The sequence below is a fragment of the Pezoporus occidentalis genome, unplaced genomic scaffold (genome assembly GCF_034315485.1).
Source record: "Pezoporus occidentalis ecotype Australia unplaced genomic scaffold, CSIRO_AGI_Poc_V1 ctg43, whole genome shotgun sequence".
Lineage (NCBI taxonomy): Eukaryota > Metazoa > Chordata > Aves > Psittaciformes > Psittacidae > Pezoporus > Pezoporus occidentalis.
In genome coordinates, this window is record NW_026915758.1 from 9,995 (window position 1) to 27,371 (window position 17,377).

Here is a 17,377-nt window from a genome sequence, read left to right on the forward strand (position 1 = left end):
GAAGGCTGAACTTCTAAGTTTAGCACAAAAGAGAAGCAAACTGCAGTAATGTTAATCACCTGGATCATGTGGTCTGAGGTATGGTCTCCTCCCCACCAGGCATCATGTTGTTTCCCGAAAAACTTACTGGTTTAAATGGTTTTGTGTATTTTGTTCTTTTAATTCAGGATGTTCTAGTGCATCTGTCACAAAGACGCTGAATATTTTATTAGCTGCTGAAAATGGTGTTTCTGTGCTGTCAAGCCTTGTTAGGTACTTCATGTTAGAAGGTTTAAGATTTACTGCATTTGCAAGTAGGCTGGTCAAGCTGAAGAAAACAGAGAAATGGACCCGGGGACACCTCCAAGACAGTTGTTCCTTGTTCCCACCACTTTTTACTAGTTCTAAGGCTTCTCCTGCAGTAAAAGCTGTCTGCAGTAAACGCTTCTGTCTGCTGCCTTCTGGTAATTACAGGCCACTAAGGTTAAATACTTGTTATTAACACAAATGAAAAATGCTACTTCAGGCAAAGCTTGCTTTACTGTAAACTGCATTCCAAGAACACTCAACCATTTCTGAGTTTTGGAGTCAGAAAGTACTTGTAAAGCCAGAATCTATGTGTGTTATGCACCTCCTACTCATCTGACAGGGCAGGAAACAGGCAAGATCCCTGGAATGTGGAATACAAGATTATTCCTCACATTTACATTTATAACATTAATCTTCTCGCAGTCTGTTCTGTACAAGTGTTCTTCAAATACTGTATTATCTTTCTCTGGTAAATATTTGTGGGTTTTGTATCAGCCAGCTTCCCTGCAGGCACCCATGAGGTCTCATGGACTCATGTATGGAACGACCCCTGCTGTACCTTGGAAATCTGAAAGTCCCTTCTAATCCTGTCCCTGCAATTACCTGTACATTTTTAAATATAGACTCAATAACTTGTGTCATTAACCTCTCCAGATAAAGTGTCTTCCCATTATTCCCCTTTTTATGTAGCCATGAGTCACAAGAGGGTTTTTTTACCAGTAACACCACAGAAGTTCATGCTGCAATGGCGAAATAGCACCTAAATCTTCTTTCAGAGACTCCATTCAAGTACTGTCTTCACTGAGATAGTAAAGCCCTATGTGAACTTATTAAAACTCTTAATACATTTTGTCTGAAGGCATTTATCAAATACCCTGTATTGTTCTGTTTTCATCATTATTCATCACTCTACTAATATTTATCTTGGTGCAGGTTTTATCAGCACAATCTTACGTGTTTTTCCAGAACACACATAAAAATGTTGAATTGCTTCTGGTGTACAATCATTTCCTGTAGAAATTCACTAGGAATTTACTGAGTCAGTAAAGATCTGCATTAAAAGCTTCTTACTTGGCAATACATACTTTAATACATCCTTCTTGGTGCTATAGAAGTATTAAGCACAGCCATTCAACTTACTGTTGCATGATACTGACGAAAAATAAAACACACTACCTCTATGCTGTTCCTTCTATTAGCCACACATCCCCACTTATTAATTTTCTCTGCCAATTTACATGTCATAAAACTATCTTTCTATTATTTCTGGTGTTGAGGATTTTACCTGGAGTTAATGTCATGATAACTACTCAACAGTGTCCCAAGGTGTCATGTTTGCTTTTTTCATCATATTGGTGGAACTTAAGAGCAACTTAAGAGAAATTGCTCAGCAAAGCAAAAACTGATCAGCAAAGCAGCTCCCCTTTGCTTTAGGAGCATCTAGGAACAGACTTGAACCTGCTTACTCAGCAGTCTGCCTTTTATAGATGGAAATGAGAAGATGTTGGTTACTTTGTAGCCATTCTGATTAAAACTTGTATTCATGTGTCCCTGTTCCTCCACTTCTGAAACAACTTGAGAGTGAAAATGGCTGCCTGTCCTCACTACAGCACTAGCAATTTCATACTCTTAAAAAGCAGGACTTAATTGTACTGAAAAGTGCTACTTCTGAAGCAATGGGTGTGGATCCAACTGCTGGAAAACTATTTCAGTGGTACACTAAGCTCAGCTACTACCTACACTAAAAAAATTCACAGCTCACTTAACCATTGAATCCTAGCTCTTCAAAGCTTTTGGGCAGATCTATGCCCACCAACAACACAGCCCAAGCTCTAGTACCCTCCTGCAATGTGCCATCGGTGAAAAGGATGGAAATAACCAGCTTTTTGACCAGCTGTTTCTAAAGCTTTTTAACTAGGTTGCTGATTTTTTATACTAAATAGCCATATATATATTGCGCTGCTGAACCCAAGCTTCCCAAGTCTCTGTCGAGTGCAAGCAGGTTATCCAGGCTTTAACACCGCTTGTATCAGCCTTCACTAGCCCTCCCCTCCCCCTATAATTATTTCCTTGGCCTACAGCAGATGCAACCAGGCTGATACCCGCTTTCACATGCACGCTTGTGACTTGCAAACAGTTTATTTTTCAAATCTCGATGCCTGCCTTGGTTTTCACAGCAGTACTATTTAGGCTGTCAAGTCCTGGAGGCTGATGTCTGCACTTAGAGGCAGCAGAGAAGAAGCTCGGGCACCAAACAGGACCTTCTCCCTGAAGACCTGCGTGGGTTCCAGCCGGCACCCCCAGCACCGGGAGACCAGCAGCGCCTCAGGACCCTGGGAAACTGCTAGAAGGAAGCTGACCGCGCTCTTCCCGGGGCTGCTCCCACCATGCACACCTCCGCCTCCCTCCTGCTCATGGCACCTTCCGGCCATTCCCACACCCCAGGCCCGGCCCGGCCCAGCCCTGCCACCCATCTCCGTCCCTCCAGGGTTGCTTCTACCACCCGCTCCCCGCACCGGCTAACGCGGACCCCTCTCATTGGCTATCTCAGTGAGCGAGCGTCGGGGCACCAATGGGCGGCAGCCACGGCGGGAAGACGCGCGGCGCGTGGGCGGTGGGACGGGGCGGGCAGGTTCTGGTAGCGGTGGCCTAAGGAGCGAGAGGCAGCCATGGGGGCGCGTGCAGCGGGCTGCCTGTGGTGGGGTAGGATCCGCGCGCGGCGGGGCCGCTGAGGGGACGGGGCGGCCGCAGGGGCGGTGGGTCGCGGCTTCCCTGTCCGTCTGCTCGGGGCCCGGCGGGGGTGCGGGCCTGTCGCGGCCGGAGGAGGCTGGGCGGCCATTGGGCATGGGTGCGGAACCGCCGTGAGTCCCGGTCGTGGAGGAGCGGGGCCTCTGAGCCGTGCGAGGCGGTCCTCGCGGTGGCGGGCAGCGGGGCGGGTGACGGCCATTGCCGGTTCCGGCCGCTGCGCCCCCCGGGTTATCAGTGCCTCGGTGGGCTGCTGAAGCTCAGGGAGATGATTTAAAGGTCTCGGCAGCAAAACCAAACAAACGGTGCTTGTCTCTAGCCCTAATAGAACCAGGCAAGCTTTAGTGTCCATTGAGCGGTGATGTTTACTTGCCTGGCTGCCCTGACGCGGGAGCTAGTGCTGTAAGAGCAGCAAGAAAGCAATGAGTGAAGACAAAAGGAGGAGCCCGTAGGGAATTGTGCTGCTTCTTCCCCTGCTGCTGGGTCTTCTGTGCCAAATAAATCGGTAAACCTGTGAAGCAGTCCCCCTCGGGCTCCTCTGCTGAGGAAGGAGTGGATATTTTAAGGAGGAAGTTCGCAGAATCATCATCCACGTCCCATAGCAAAAGGTTTTTTCTCTCTCCCCTCCCCCATCTGCATTTTCCTAGCTTAGATGCTTGTAGGAAAATGATCCTTTTATTTCCTAAAGATTAATTAAACCTTGAATATTGCACTGTAAAAAGGAAGATTATGCCACCAGTTCATGAATGGCAAAACAAAAAGCAGTGATATATGACTTGGGGAATTTCACTGTGTGCTTTCTTTTGTGAGTTCTCTTCATCAGGTATTTTTAGGTAAACTAGGACTTCTCTACTTGAAGTGGCAGAAATGGCTGAGGGAAGTCTGTTCAGCTTCTGAATGGATTTTGCTAGAGGTTTCCTTAGGTGATGCTAAAATATGCTGATTTAAATATAATGGTCTCATTCCACCTAAAGAAGGGTTTCTTGCTTGAGAGTAACTGTAACATTCAAGTAGCTTTTTCCACCCTTCTTACTCTACCCCAGTGGCAGCTGCTACTGTAGGTCACTGTAACATGCTGTGACAGCCACAGATTGCATTGGAAGTCAGTTGATCAGTTCTGATGAAGTGCTGTTTGTACATAGGCATGCTGAATGAAGACAGCCAATCTAGTGTATAAATCTGGTAATGTAAACCAACTAGGATCACACCAGAAGAAAAAGGCTGGGTCCTAGGGCTAAAAGAAGCATTTAGAAGAGGGAGCATGCAATGGATAGGGTGGTGGGCTGCAGCACGTCAGTTCAGTCCAGATCTGTGGTTGAGTAATCTGGAAGATGTCAGCTTCTCTCATCTGCAGGATAGAAACTGGCTTTTCGTGAGCAGGACTGATAGAGCATAGGTGGTACTATGCAGTCTGTGTACCATGTGCTCTGAAGTTTCTGCATCATTGAATTGCATCTTCCTCTCACATTCAGTCTTGAGAGAGAATATGCAGCTTCCTATACAATTTACTAACCACTCACAGCAAAGCTAACTACTTTATTATGTAGATTAATTTAGATGTCTGAACTCTTACTCCCCCCAGTCTTTGGTGGGTTAAGGAAAGTCTTCTGCTGTGTGGATTTTGTTACAGAGATAGTTGTCATATTTCAACCTCTCTGACTTGGTAGAAGGAAGGATTATGAGGTTTTATATGCCAAGTCTGAAGAGGTAAGATCCAGAAGTATGAAGTCTTCAGAGAAAGCAATTTCTTTGTACATTTCAATTTTTTAGGATTCTAAGAGTGCTTGAGTTGTTAACCAGAGATTTAGCTGTTCTCCAGTCTGTTGCTAGAGAGATAACTCAGTGGTAGACTAAGATCCTGATGAGCAAGAATGAAGGATCTCCTTACACTAGCATCAAGTCAGTCTTCGAATCAGTGTGACTATACTAAAACTACTTGGGACAGTCCTGAATTATATGGTCCTATGAAAGATGTGTTTGCCTGCTGTGCAAGAGGTGTGGGCTTAAGAGGTTCTATGAGAAAGAACTGAAAGAAATTGAAGCTAATTGTGGGGATCCCTGTGGAAGTTCTGCTGGTCTGGTAGGGTTAGAGTAGCAGCTTTGACAAACTGTTCTTTGGAGAGTTATAGTGGGAGTGGCATAACCCTAGCTAGCTTTAGGCACAGTGAATATATTGCATGATCCTGTGGAATCCTGATTTAAGTGAGGAGGAGAGGCATATATCTTGCCTTAAATTCCTTTTTTTTTTTTTTTTCTGGCCTTTGAATCCATTGAGTCTGTTGTGTCCCCTCATATTTTTTTTTTTTTCCCCTTCCCTGCTGATTTGCAGGGAGTGGGGAGATGATTTAACTGTGGCAACAGGAAAATCATACATGTTCTGCAGGAATGCTGATTTCTTTGCTTTTTGTTCTAGGCACAGTGAGCTGCACGTTATTCCTTGTGGTTAACAGTTTATACTCGGCCAGTGATGATGTGATAGAGCTGACACCAACTAACTTCAACAAGGAGGTCATTCAGAGCGAGAACCTGTGGCTCGTGGAGTTCTATGCCCCATGGTAAGAATTACAGCTGCATACTTGCCTGTTCTTATCATGGAGGAGCAGCATAGGAATCTGCTGCTGATCAGCGCAGGGTTTCAGTCAGTTGTTGGCAGTACAGTTATCAGTTCGATGGCCTCATGCCTAGCAAAATAACTCCAGTTATGAGGAGTTCCTCATGAGGAAAAAAGGCAGGAATTGGTTTCAAGTTGGTAAATAGGGTCTAGTAACAAAATCTTATATGCCATTTTGCTACTTCATTTTTTACTGAAGTCAGTGTTAAAAACAACTAATCAAAGTGCAGTAGGTGAGAAGGCCCCTCACTTCTGTCTCATTCATGCTGATGTAGAAGCACAGAGCTTGAATTCACACTTAGAATTTCCAATTTCCTTTGAAAAATACTGGATTTATGCATCTGAATTTAGCACTTCTGTCTCCTGTCCTGCTCATGTCCAAAGCATGGAGTCTCTTCCATGTAAATTCTGATGATGTATAGTCCACCTGTGCACAAGTCCTCTGTGCTATTGCCATCCAAAGCTCCACATTCTGGAGAAAGGGGCCTTTCATTGCAACAGCCTGACTGAATCTGGTCTGAGAGGCCTGGGGGAAGCTTGTTGTGACACCTCTAGTGTTGTTACAGCTTTACAGGCAAAAGAAAGCTTTATTGAACAATAGCAATCAAGTGTGGAACAGGTATAAGTAAAATGGTAGCTCCTCTTTCCCTACAGACTTGTGATACTGTGACTGTACTCTAGTTGCCAGTCAGCTGTTGCTCTTGCCTGCCAGACACCTCCAGGAAATGTGCCACAAATTCTTGCTGGTGAAGAAGTTACCTCTAGAATATTTTTTTCAGGTCCCATCACATCCGTTTTAGTTTGAAACAAGCACACTAGTGTGCCAATCTGGATTTTGCTGCTCATGTTTGCCTCTGTGCTAGATGTGTGCGCATATGTGTGTTTGCATGCACTTGTATAATCATGTGGAGTACATGTGTTTTCGTCAGAAGTCTGATGATGTGATGTTGCGGCATAGCCTTTTCCCCTCTTTGTGAGAAGATCTTAACTCTCCTAAGTTTGCTGTGAGTGATTGTTTGGTAATTGCAAACCTAACAAGACCACTCTGTATTTTGTGAAATAATTATCAGGTCTGAATGACAGTTACTGTGTTTTGTTTCCTAAAAGGTGTGGTCACTGTCAAAGACTAACCCCGGAGTGGAAGAAAGCAGCAACAGCATTAAAAGTAAGTTGTTTAGCCTTTCAAATGTGCTTGTGGCAGTGGATTGAGGAGAGTTTGGCTGTTGGTCATCTGGCGTGGGGCTTGGTCCCCAAAACTGTATCACTTTAGTCACACTTGTCCAGCCAGGAAAGTGGCCAGTCAGAAGCACTTAACAGACAGTATTTTTTGTGGGTGTTTTTCTTTTTTTAAAAGAAGCCATTGTATTATAGAGGAAGCAAGTAAATTCTGTCCCTGTGAATTCCCTTCACTGTTTTCCAGGGCTGCTTTTAACAGCACCAGAAGGCGTTAGAATCTGGTCATCCCCACAGATAGCATGTTCCTCGTTTCTTCCTCACTGTTCTGTTGCCTGCCTCTAAAGTACAGGAAAAGCATGTAAAAACAGTGTTCTAAGCTGTTGGTGATGAATATTTCTTTAATTACAGAAAACTTGGTCAGGTAGTGATTTGCTGAACTCTTGCCTATGTTAAATACAGTCCCCTTCTTCAATCACAAGCTAAAAAATTACAAACAATTTAAAATCTGGTTTGTCGGGATGAAGAAAGAATGGACATGTGGTATTCTGTAGGTTAATGCTTCTGGGGGGGGATTGCACCTCTCTTCTGATGACTGTTTTTGTACCCTCCTAATAACACACTCTGCACCCCCCCCCCCCAGCATTCACAGAGTATAAAATGTGTTAAATTGTTGTAGAGGTCTTGTCTTAGTATTTGTTTTTACTTCCACAGGGTGTAGTGAAAGTAGGTGCAGTAGATGCAGACAAACATCAGTCCTTGGGTGGACAGTATGGAGTCAGAGGGTTTCCAACTATCAAGATATTTGGAGCCAACAAAAACAAAGCAGAGGATTATCAGGGTAAATGTGATGCTTACTTGTGTGTTGCATGCCTGAAAACTTTCTGGGTTATAGTAATTATGGTGGCTGCCAGTGCTGTCTTGTGTGATGTTTCCTTCCTGTCTAGTGTTTGTAGCAACTGGTACATGGTTGGGTGGAACTAACTTGACCAAACTGTGCATGTCCTAGTGTGGGCTAACAGTCCCACCTGCAGTTGGTGGAGATTGCTAAGCAGTTCTAAAGAATTATTCCTTTCTTCCTGTTTACTGGGAGCTTGCCACAGTCACCCCACATCAGATAAGGGTGGCAGTTAAAAATTGGAGTGAAGTAATGATATTGTTTGTGTTTGTCAGTGATGTTCCACCAGTACTACCATATCACTCATAGTCCAGTCCTGCTTTTTGTGCCTACCTTAACCTGGCCTTTGATGCTTCAATAGCTCATTTTGCTGCTTTGCAGGTGGCAGGACAAGTGACGCTATTGTTGACGCTGCTTTAAGCGCTCTTCGGTCCCTGGTGAAAGACCGTCTTAGTGGCAGAAGTGGAGGATATAGTTCTGGCAAACAGGTATTTGAGGGAATGTGTGTGTTTGAATGGAGACAGAAGAGCCTGTGCTCATTTCGCAGAATAGTTGAAGTTGGAAGGAACCTCTGGAGGCTCTGTAGTCCAGCCCTCCTGCCCAGTGCAGGGCCAGCTTGAGCAGATTGCTCAGGGCTGTGTCCCACCAAGTTGTTAGTATCTCCAAAGACTGAGACTCCACGTGGATTGCACTTTTGGGGCAACCTATTCCAGTGTTTGACCACACTCAGAGTAGAAAAGTTTTCTCCTGTATTTAAACTAGATTCTTGTGTTTCAACTTATGCCCTTTTTGTCCTGTTAACTGGGTATTGCAGAGAAGAAGCTGCCTTTCTTTTATTTACTCCCTTTCACTCGGGTATTTATATACATGGATAGGATCTGTGTTTTCTTTCTTTCCAGCTGAGCAATCCCATTTTTCTCAACTTCTCATCATATGTCAGATTCTCAAAGCCCTTAACCAGCTTTGACCCCTGGCTGGACTTGCTCCAGTGTGTGTATACTTCTTATACTGGGTATTCTGGGGAGCCCAGAACTACACCCGGCACCACTGCGTGTCTCACACAGTGCTGAGCAGAGGAAAAGATCTCCTCCCCAGCTCTGCTGGCAACCCCAAGTGTAGCTTGGGAGGCTGTTGGCTGCCTTTGCCACAGGGCTGCAGCGCTGGCTCATATTCAGCTCATCCACCAAGACCCCCAGGTCCCTGTGAAAAGCTACTTTACAGTTAGTCAGACCCAAATATGAGGTGATTCTTCCCCAGGTGTGTCTCCCTTTGAACTTTGAGGTCCCTGTTAGCCCGGTTCTTCAGCTGGTTGAGGTATCATTTGCCTAGTTCTAGGCTAAGCTGAATGGATGAGGCTTTTCTGAATTTGGTTGTGTTCTGAAGTTGGCTTGCTGGATTTCTCCCTGAAGGCAAATTGAAAAGCTTCTGGCTCCTACTACTGTTTCTAAATCATGGAGCAAATACACTCCAGTGTCCTCAGGCTGGGCAGGCAGAAGACTTGGGTGATCTGTGCCCTGTACTGTGTATTGCTCTTACACGTGTTTGTTTTGCCTGGAAACCAGAACACAGTGGTGGGGGAGGGGTTTGGAGAGCACTTTGTTCTTGGGCAGCTCAGAGCATGAAGAACCAGGAAAGTGTTCCCTCCTCTTGTTAGTCAGTTTGACCTGATTTTAAGAGAAGGATTGCTTACTGTTTCTTGAAAGTGGTGTGGGAGCAGGCTGTGTGTATTGTCAGTTCTAAAAATGGAGAAGTTGTGTAACCTATACTGCCTGTTTTGTGTCTCATTCAAATAAAAACCATTTGGTATGACACGATGCACTTATGTGAGGGTCTGTTTATTTCTTACAGAGCCGAGAGAGCGGAGGTGGCGATAAGAGGGATGTGATTGAGCTGACTGATGACAGCTTCGATAAGAACGTCATGAATAGTCATGATGTGTGGATGGTGGAGTTTTATGCTCCATGGTGTGGGCACTGCAAAAAGTAAATGAGCTTTTTCTTCAACAGTTGAGTTCACATTAATGCTTTGTTTTGTGTGATACCCTTAATCCCCTAAAGGAGATCTTGCATCTCTGGTATGTCAGAAGTGGAGGTTTCTGCAAGACGGTTTTACCAAGCATGTGTGGGCTTTGACTGCTCAGGGCACCTTGATGCTGCTCTGGCTGCATCCCACCTTAGCAGTAAAATGCCCAGTTACCAGTGGAAATAAGATCCGGAAGTTATGTGGGACTTGAGTCTCATTTGGAATAACCCTCCTAGCTGTCACTGTCTGCAGAGGCTTTATTTTTTTTCTGCGTGGTGTATGCTACATGAAACGTGGTGTACTTTTGCTAGCCTTCTTAAAGCTCAGAGAACTTGTACCCTTCGTTTTTCAGCCTGGAGCCAGAATGGGCAGCTGCTGCCACTGAGGTGAAGGAACAAACAAAGGGAAAAGTAAAGCTGGCTGCAGTAGATGCAACTGTTAATCAGATGCTGGCAAGCAGATATGGGGTAAGTGTGCTCTGCGGTGGTTACAATTTCTTTTACATCTCTAGTAAGTCAGATTTCCCTGTAACGCATACTGAACCGTTCCTTAATCTGGTACCACTTAAATGGTTGTGCTAAAAATACTGTTGTGTCACACACCATTTTCCCACAATATTCTTTCCTGAATGTCAGTAACACTATAAATGAATAGGATGAGATAAATGAATAAATCTGGATGTTGCTGATGAAAATGGCTCTTTATGTCCATGAAATCTTGTATAGCTTCATCTGAAGTGAAAGGTCTCTCAGACTATATGCTGGCTGGGTATCACCAGAACTCGCACATCTACCTGTACATCTTGGAGCCACATATTGGAGATCACTGACAATGTTAGCTGCCCCCATCAGCTATGCTGTGAGTCCAAAAGGAACTGATACTTTTTAATTTTTAGTACAGTACAGGATGTTCACAGTGTGCTGTTTAGTTTTCCTGTGCACATGACTGGCAGTCAGCGGGAGCACTGAACAAATTTTAGTGGGAATGTAGCAGGGAGAGCTTAAGGTCTACTTGTTGCCATATAGGCACAGTGCTGTCGCTTCCTACCCAAGAAAAATAGGGGAAACTACTGTCTAATAAAAATTAAGAGTTAAAATAGCCCTCGTGGCACTTAAACCTGCCGTGCTTGGTACATCTGAATTAAGAAGAAACCATTGCTCATTCATCAAACCTAAGACTTGAAACAGTGTATCAGTGTATGTTAACCTTGTTTTTAATTATTGTACAAGTAGGAAACAATTGTTCAAGTTCAGTTGTAACAGGCTGGGAGACTTGATTCACATAGGTGTTGAATCTCTTCCCTTTTTCTTCATGTAAAATGTGTCGGAGTATCACATAACTTCCACCATAAATTTTCAGATTTATGTGATCTGATGGTTTCAACTTTTCTTGCAGATTCGTGGATTTCCTACCATTAAAATTTTCCAGAAAGGAGAAGATCCTGTTGATTATGATGGTGGAAGAACCAGATCTGACATCGTTTCTCGTGCTCTGGATCTGTTTTCTGATAATGCACCGCCACCTGAGCTCCTGGAGGTACCTCTACATCATTTTCTCAGATTGCTTTTCCATCATATCCTTTGCTGCAGTTTTTACAGGACTATGTTACTGTAAATAGCCTAAACGTGTTGCGTGTGCACTCTTTTGCAGCGGACAGTCAAGGATGATAAGTGTGATCATTCAGCTGTTATTTATTTTTCACTGAATTTCTGAACTGAAAGATTATCAGAATTGATACAGTGAAGACACTAATGGGATGGTATCAGGGTGTCTGAATCCTGTTGAGGAATGAGTGAAAAGGTTGGGTTCTGTGCCCCATCTTTCCTTTTACAACAAGAGGGCATGGTTTTGTCATTGGCAAGCCATCCATTTGGAGATGCATAAGAACTGAGCTCGCTTGTTGTCCAAAAAACTCCACTAGTTTCAGCTTGATGTTGGTGGATTTGAAATGGTGATCAGTTGTCCCCAAAGTGGGGTGTATCCAACACAATCTATTGGGGTGCAGGAAGAAAAAAAAAAAGATTTGTACTATTAATATCTTTAACAATGATGTTTGTTTCATTTTTGTTACCCTTTTAAAATGTCAATTTTCTGCATGGCTTATAATGTACATAATGTTAGTACAATAGTACCTGCATGTAATTGATAGACATGTACTGGGGCTGTGTGCTTAGAAATTTTTTTACTGGCAAAGGGGCACAGTCAAAGTTTGGAGGTGTAGATAAATGGGTTGATTCCTTTTTAAGGTAGGGCACACAAAACTGGTAATTGCTGTTAACGTTGATTAAATGTCCTCATCCTCAGCAGATGCTGCACTCTGCTGGCTCTCCTTATACTAGCAGTATTATGAATGAAACCTACAGGCATACGTGTAGGTCTGGGCGTGCTGTTCCCAAGGACAGTGTTCCAAGGACAGTGATTTTTAGTATCTGTGATCTTGCTGTCCTCTCTAAGCCTTATTTGGTACTGCTTATTTTTGTGTTATGAAGTCTTGGCGGAGGACTTTGTGAACTTTTTGTAATTAGTCTTGCACTGGGGGACCAGTGAAGTAGAAGAGTCTTGTAAGCATTTCTGGCAAGTTGTTCCAATGCTTATTACCTTGTAGTATGGAGTTGATAGGCTATTGGAGGGAAGTGCAGTCACAGCTGGGTAACCATGTCTTAATCTCATTGACTTTCTGCTGCTTTCTTCTAGATAATCAGTGAAGATGTTCTGAAGAATACCTGTGATGCTCATCAGCTCTGCATCATTTCTGTCTTGCCTCATATTCTTGACACAGGTAGACATACAAGCAAACAGATTTCGTGTGAATTTGTCACTTAGAGCATGTAGTTGTGTTTAACTTGTTCAATCCTGTCTAACAGGAGCTTCAGGGAGGAATTCTTACCTGGATGTCATGTTAAAAATGGCTGAAAAATACAAAAAGAAAATGTGGGGGTAAGTCTCATTGTAGACAAGTTATCTTTGAAAAGATGTGAGCATTTTTTAGACGTAACAGAATCTAATTTGTATGATAGCAGTCTGTCCGCAGATAAAGAGTTGTTCCTTGTTCAAGATAGTGTATCTTGGTATCTCACAAACTGTGCTGTGGGTGGGGATGAATAAACTCCTGGTTTATTCATACTCCTTGTTGGTTTTCTTTTCATCCTCTCAAATCTACAAATGAGATCTAAGCAATAATGAGTTCAGATTAAGAATTTTTTACTTTTGTCCTGAATGCTACAATATTTTTAGGACAGCATTTATCCAGTTTCTTTTAGAGTCTTTCGCTGGTGGGTGAGTCTGCCAGTATGACTGAATCCTCAAAAAATAAAAGTAAATTGCAGTTTATTAACAAGTTTCATGCTCTCAATGAAGCAGGCCACCAGGCTTCGCCTTTTCTCCTCCTCCTCCTCTCAAGCAGAGGTTAGGATCCCTGGGTCCTCTCTAGATGAGAGTTCTGACACAGACTGCTGTGAAAGGAGGGCAAAACGGCTTGAAAGCCTGGGGAAAATGCTGAGACTAGATGATTCCAGAGGTTCCTCAGGGGACTTGCTCTAAGCATTAGAGGAACTGAAACCTGACCAGCAAGGAACTGAGTGAAATACTGGTCTTGCAGATCTTGGCAAGAAATCCTCTGCAATGGGATTTGGGCTGTAAATTTGTCATATTTGGATCTGTGAACCATTTTAAACCTTATTATATACTAAAGTATAGCAGTTTGTTCAGATTGGTAACGTAGTTCTTTCCGTGGACTGTGTTTTGCTGCTGTTCTGGTCCAGTTTCTAGTGGCTGTGAACATGGGGCTGGCCTAGAAGTGCTGTCAGGGAGGGGCTTTCTTCTGTTACATGGTTCAAGACTGAGATCCTGCTGACTTCCGTAACAGCTGACACTGTCAAGGGCAGTTCAGAGCCCAGCTTGAACTCTACGGGGTTGTGGGATATATATGACTTACATGATTGTAGTGCTCATCCTAATTATTAATTTTCTGTTTTATAATTTCCTGAAGGTGGCTGTGGACAGAAGCGGGTGCTCAGTCAGATCTTGAGAGCTCTTTGGGGATTGGAGGCTTTGGGTATCCAGCAATGGCAGCTATTAATGCTCGGAAGATGAAATTTGCCCTTCTGAAAGGATCATTCAGTGAGCAAGGGATTAATGAGTTTCTCAGGTATGACACCTTAAGTGACTTAAATCTTTCTCTTTTGTGATTCTTTAAAACAAAATCAGGCTCTCCTGGATCAGGTGAGACTTGCACAGTTAAGAGAATTAAGGCAATACGTATTCACTGGAGTCAGGGAATTATTTCAGTGGGAATTTCAGCTAATAAAGCAGTCACTGTGTTTTTATGGTAGACAGAATTAAGAAGTTGGCCATTTAGACTTAAATATTTTAGCACAAATATTGAAAACAGTTTGAAAAAAGAAGTGAGCTTTGATCTTGAAAAATTCTGGCTCTCTGGTAATCAGAAACATTGGTGGGAATTGATAATCAGTAATGTCTGATTCAAATGGTGGATTCTGATTTAGTAATTGGGAAGTTCCAAGTTTGGGTGTCTAAATAGGTGCAGTTGAGGTTCTGTATATTGCTGTTAAGCTTTCTGGTTTGGTCTAGTCCTGTCTTCTCTCTCCCACCTTCCCCATTCCCCTGGCATGTGATAAACTAATTGAAGGACTTGAAGTAATCCATCCAAAAAGTCAGCTCAAGTTCAGTGAAACTGCCTCTAGCTGGGCAAGAGCCAGTGCTGAAAAGAACTGAATGGGGAGAGGAAATGGAAATGACAGAAGGTGGCAGCAGCAATTAAACAGAGCAGCTAAGCTTAAACTGTTACTTAAGCATGGTCAAAGTGAAGTGGGAATTCTGCTTCTGGGTAAAACACCAGCTGCCATAAGCTATGTATGTACATATATAATGTAAGCCTTTGAGAGCCTATATTAGCAGTATCCTTGCTCAGAGAATGGCAGAGGACAGTCAGAATTACAAAAGCAAATACAACAGTCTCTCCTCACCTTGCCATAAGAAGCACATTAATTGAACGTTTTTCCTGCTGGTTTAATAGATACATTGCTATATTCTCTTACCTGTGTAAGTGATCAGACTGTCTTCTTAATGCCAAAAAGGGACCATTCTTGGAACATCAAGTAAGAATTAGGATTCAGGTGCAAGGAAAGTAATACCAATCACTTTGTGCTAATGCATGCGAGAAACATCTGCCTTTCTCAGACATGGCAAATGTCTCTTAGTGTGTAAAATCCATCTTAATGAAGCCTCTCCTGGTGAGGGTGGATGGTGCTATCAGGACACAACAGCCAACTTAACAGTTTGTATTACATTAGGTAATTGGTTTGGTATTGTCTTACTGCAGAGCAGTTCTTGCTAGAATCATCTCTCACTTGACACTTCAGCTCAGCTGTGCTGCCTAGAGAAAGCAGTACAGTCACATTGGGGGCAGCTGGCTGTTAACTCAGCTTCATGCATGCAGCTTCTGTAATCTAATAGGCATTCTCAGCAGTGTTGACCAAAAATGAAGAAGTTAGCACTAAGAAGTGCATAAAAATTGTAGGTCCCACCTAGGGAGGAATGCTTGTTCAGTCTTATTTGCCTCTGAAAGAGTGCAAAGGGATTAGCTGTTTGGGATTTTAAGTTTAGGCTTTTTGAGGAAGCCTAATTAGCAAGTGCAAGATGGAGTATCTCAAAGCTGGTTACCTCCTCCCCACTGTAACCTGTGGATGTTTAGTCTCTGCTTAAAAACATCACTAAAAAAGATGATTATAAAAGATTTCAAGTAACAGTTGCAGGTGACTTCCAACACTAGAAGGCTCTTGGAGTCGCCCTAAGTGATAAACAACACACTGTTAAAGGGGCTGTGTGTGTCCATGGTTGTTAAACTGCTGAAATGTGAAATAATATAATTCATATTGTTTGTCTCTTTGAATCCAGTTGCAAATTTGCAGTGCTGCTTTAAAGGCTCTATAATTTTCTGCTTCTCAGATGGAAAAGTTTTTGCTTCTAGACAGTTTAGATTTGTTTCCAGAGATCAGATCTTGAAGTTGATTTCCTTTTATCGGAAGCAGGCACTGTTCCAGGTGGATGGAACTGAAGAAACTTCTTTAACTTGTTTGTTTTGGTTTTTTATTTCTCAGGGAACTGTCTGTTGGTCGTGGCTCCACAGCACCAGTGGCTGGTGGAGCTTTCCCTAAAATTCATTCAGTTGAACCTTGGGATGGCAAAGATGGTGAGGTAAGGGGTGCTTCATTTCTAAAAGTGCTAATGATTTGCTAGGCTCAGAAGTGATTAGGTAAAATAACTAAGAACTGGCAATGTGAAAATTGTTCTTCAAAGATTGTGGTAAGTTGTATTGATGGTTTCCCATTATCTAAATCCTGCCACTAGACCAAACACCACATTCATTGCCTGATACTGTGGACAGATACTCCTGCCTGGCTGTTGGGATGTGGTCTGAAAGTTGAATCCCTTGAGCCTGAAACGTGTTACTACTTGTGCTGAATAAGGGAGGTGGTAGTGTATGCATTCAAAGTAATGAGTGTTTCAGAGCCTTTCATTCTGCAGTATGCTGACCTTATTGTCAGTCTTAATGTCAGACTGTAAGGGAAAGCCCATGTAATAAATAGAATAGGGATTAAGTAACTTCTTAAGGTTCAACATTGCTGTAAAAACTTAAGTTACTGCAATTCCTTGATCTACTTCAGATGGAATTAAAGTGCAAAATACAGTAGTATTAGTACATCTGTATTTGTCTTTATCTGGAGTATTTTTATTAGTAGAAAACAACCTCCTAGTTTAAACTCTGATCACTTGTCCTGTGCTTCATACACTTTGAGCTTTTATGAATGACAGAGATGACAGGAGGGAGCTTTACTCTCAGTATGAAGTAAGCATCTTTCAGAATCAGTGATGTCCTGTGTTAAGTGCTTCTAAACCCATGCTCAAAACCTTCCCTTTTCCACAGCTTCCAGTTGAAGATGATATTGATCTCAGTGATGTGGATCTGGATGACTGGGATAAAGATGAGCTGTGAGATCTTCAGGAAACTTCTTTTCTTGGGCAAGCTTGTGCAGCAGTTTGCAACCTGGTTCACAATCGGATGGATATTCCAGTGGCCTTTTTATGGAGAACTAGCACATGCCACACTGTGCTATGTGATGCACTGCAGCAGTGAACTGTACACATCTCAAGAAAACATTGCAGAAATTCTATGAATTGTCATAACCAGTAAACTTGATTGTATTCTGTGTAACAAATATTTTGAGGACAACATGGATATTTCTTTGGAACATCTTGGGGTTTGTTTTGTTGATAGTGTGCTGTTTGAGTGTTGCTGGAGGCTGTTAGTCTAACCAATTTTAAACGTGATTTTTTTTTTCATGGAGGTGGAATCTGGTCAGCTTCTGTTTCAATTAAAGAATAAAACAAAATATTTTTGACACACAGTGTTAGTCTTATATAGAGTAACAGGTGCGCATGATAAAAGCTATCCTATTTTGGATGACTCTTGAAAAATGAGCTGTAGACTATAGAGGCTGGGGCAGAGGGGAGTCCTTAAACCACTCCTTACTGTGAATGATCTTGACAGTTTGGCCAAAAGCCTGCTTAGATGGACAATCCTAGTTTAAATGCTCTTTAGTCTTCCTCTTCTTTCTCAG

At 42.9% G+C, this 17,377-nt stretch overlaps 1 protein-coding gene across 1 annotated transcript; it reads left to right on the plus strand.

The window, feature by feature from the left end:
• Window positions 1–2,874: 2,874 nt before the first annotated feature.
• On the plus strand, window positions 2,875–17,158 carry PDIA6 (protein disulfide isomerase family A member 6). The gene is made up of 13 exons (XM_062634508.1): window positions 2,875–2,991; window positions 5,447–5,588; window positions 6,752–6,809; window positions 7,532–7,658; window positions 8,097–8,203; window positions 9,564–9,697; window positions 10,090–10,204; window positions 11,133–11,273; window positions 12,432–12,516; window positions 12,602–12,674; window positions 13,726–13,884; window positions 15,857–15,953; window positions 16,684–17,158. The coding sequence occupies exons 1-13, from the start codon at window positions 2,958–2,960 to the stop codon at window positions 16,750–16,752; spliced, it is 1,341 nt and encodes a 446-aa protein (XP_062490492.1). The 5' UTR covers window positions 2,875–2,957; the 3' UTR covers window positions 16,753–17,158.
• Window positions 17,159–17,377: the final 219 nt, after the last annotated feature.

Excerpts from the sequence above, each read along its gene's own strand:
- PDIA6 (XM_062634508.1), top strand. The coding sequence starts at position 2,958 with ATGGGGGCGCGTGCAGCGGGCTGCCTGTGGTGGG. Across the intron at positions 9,698-10,089 it reads TGGTGTGGGCACTGCAAAAA|CCTGGAGCCAGAATGGGCAG; the intron begins GTAAATGAGCTT and ends TTCGTTTTTCAG. Across the intron at positions 12,517-12,601 it reads GCCTCATATTCTTGACACAG|GAGCTTCAGGGAGGAATTCT; the intron begins GTAGACATACAA and ends CCTGTCTAACAG.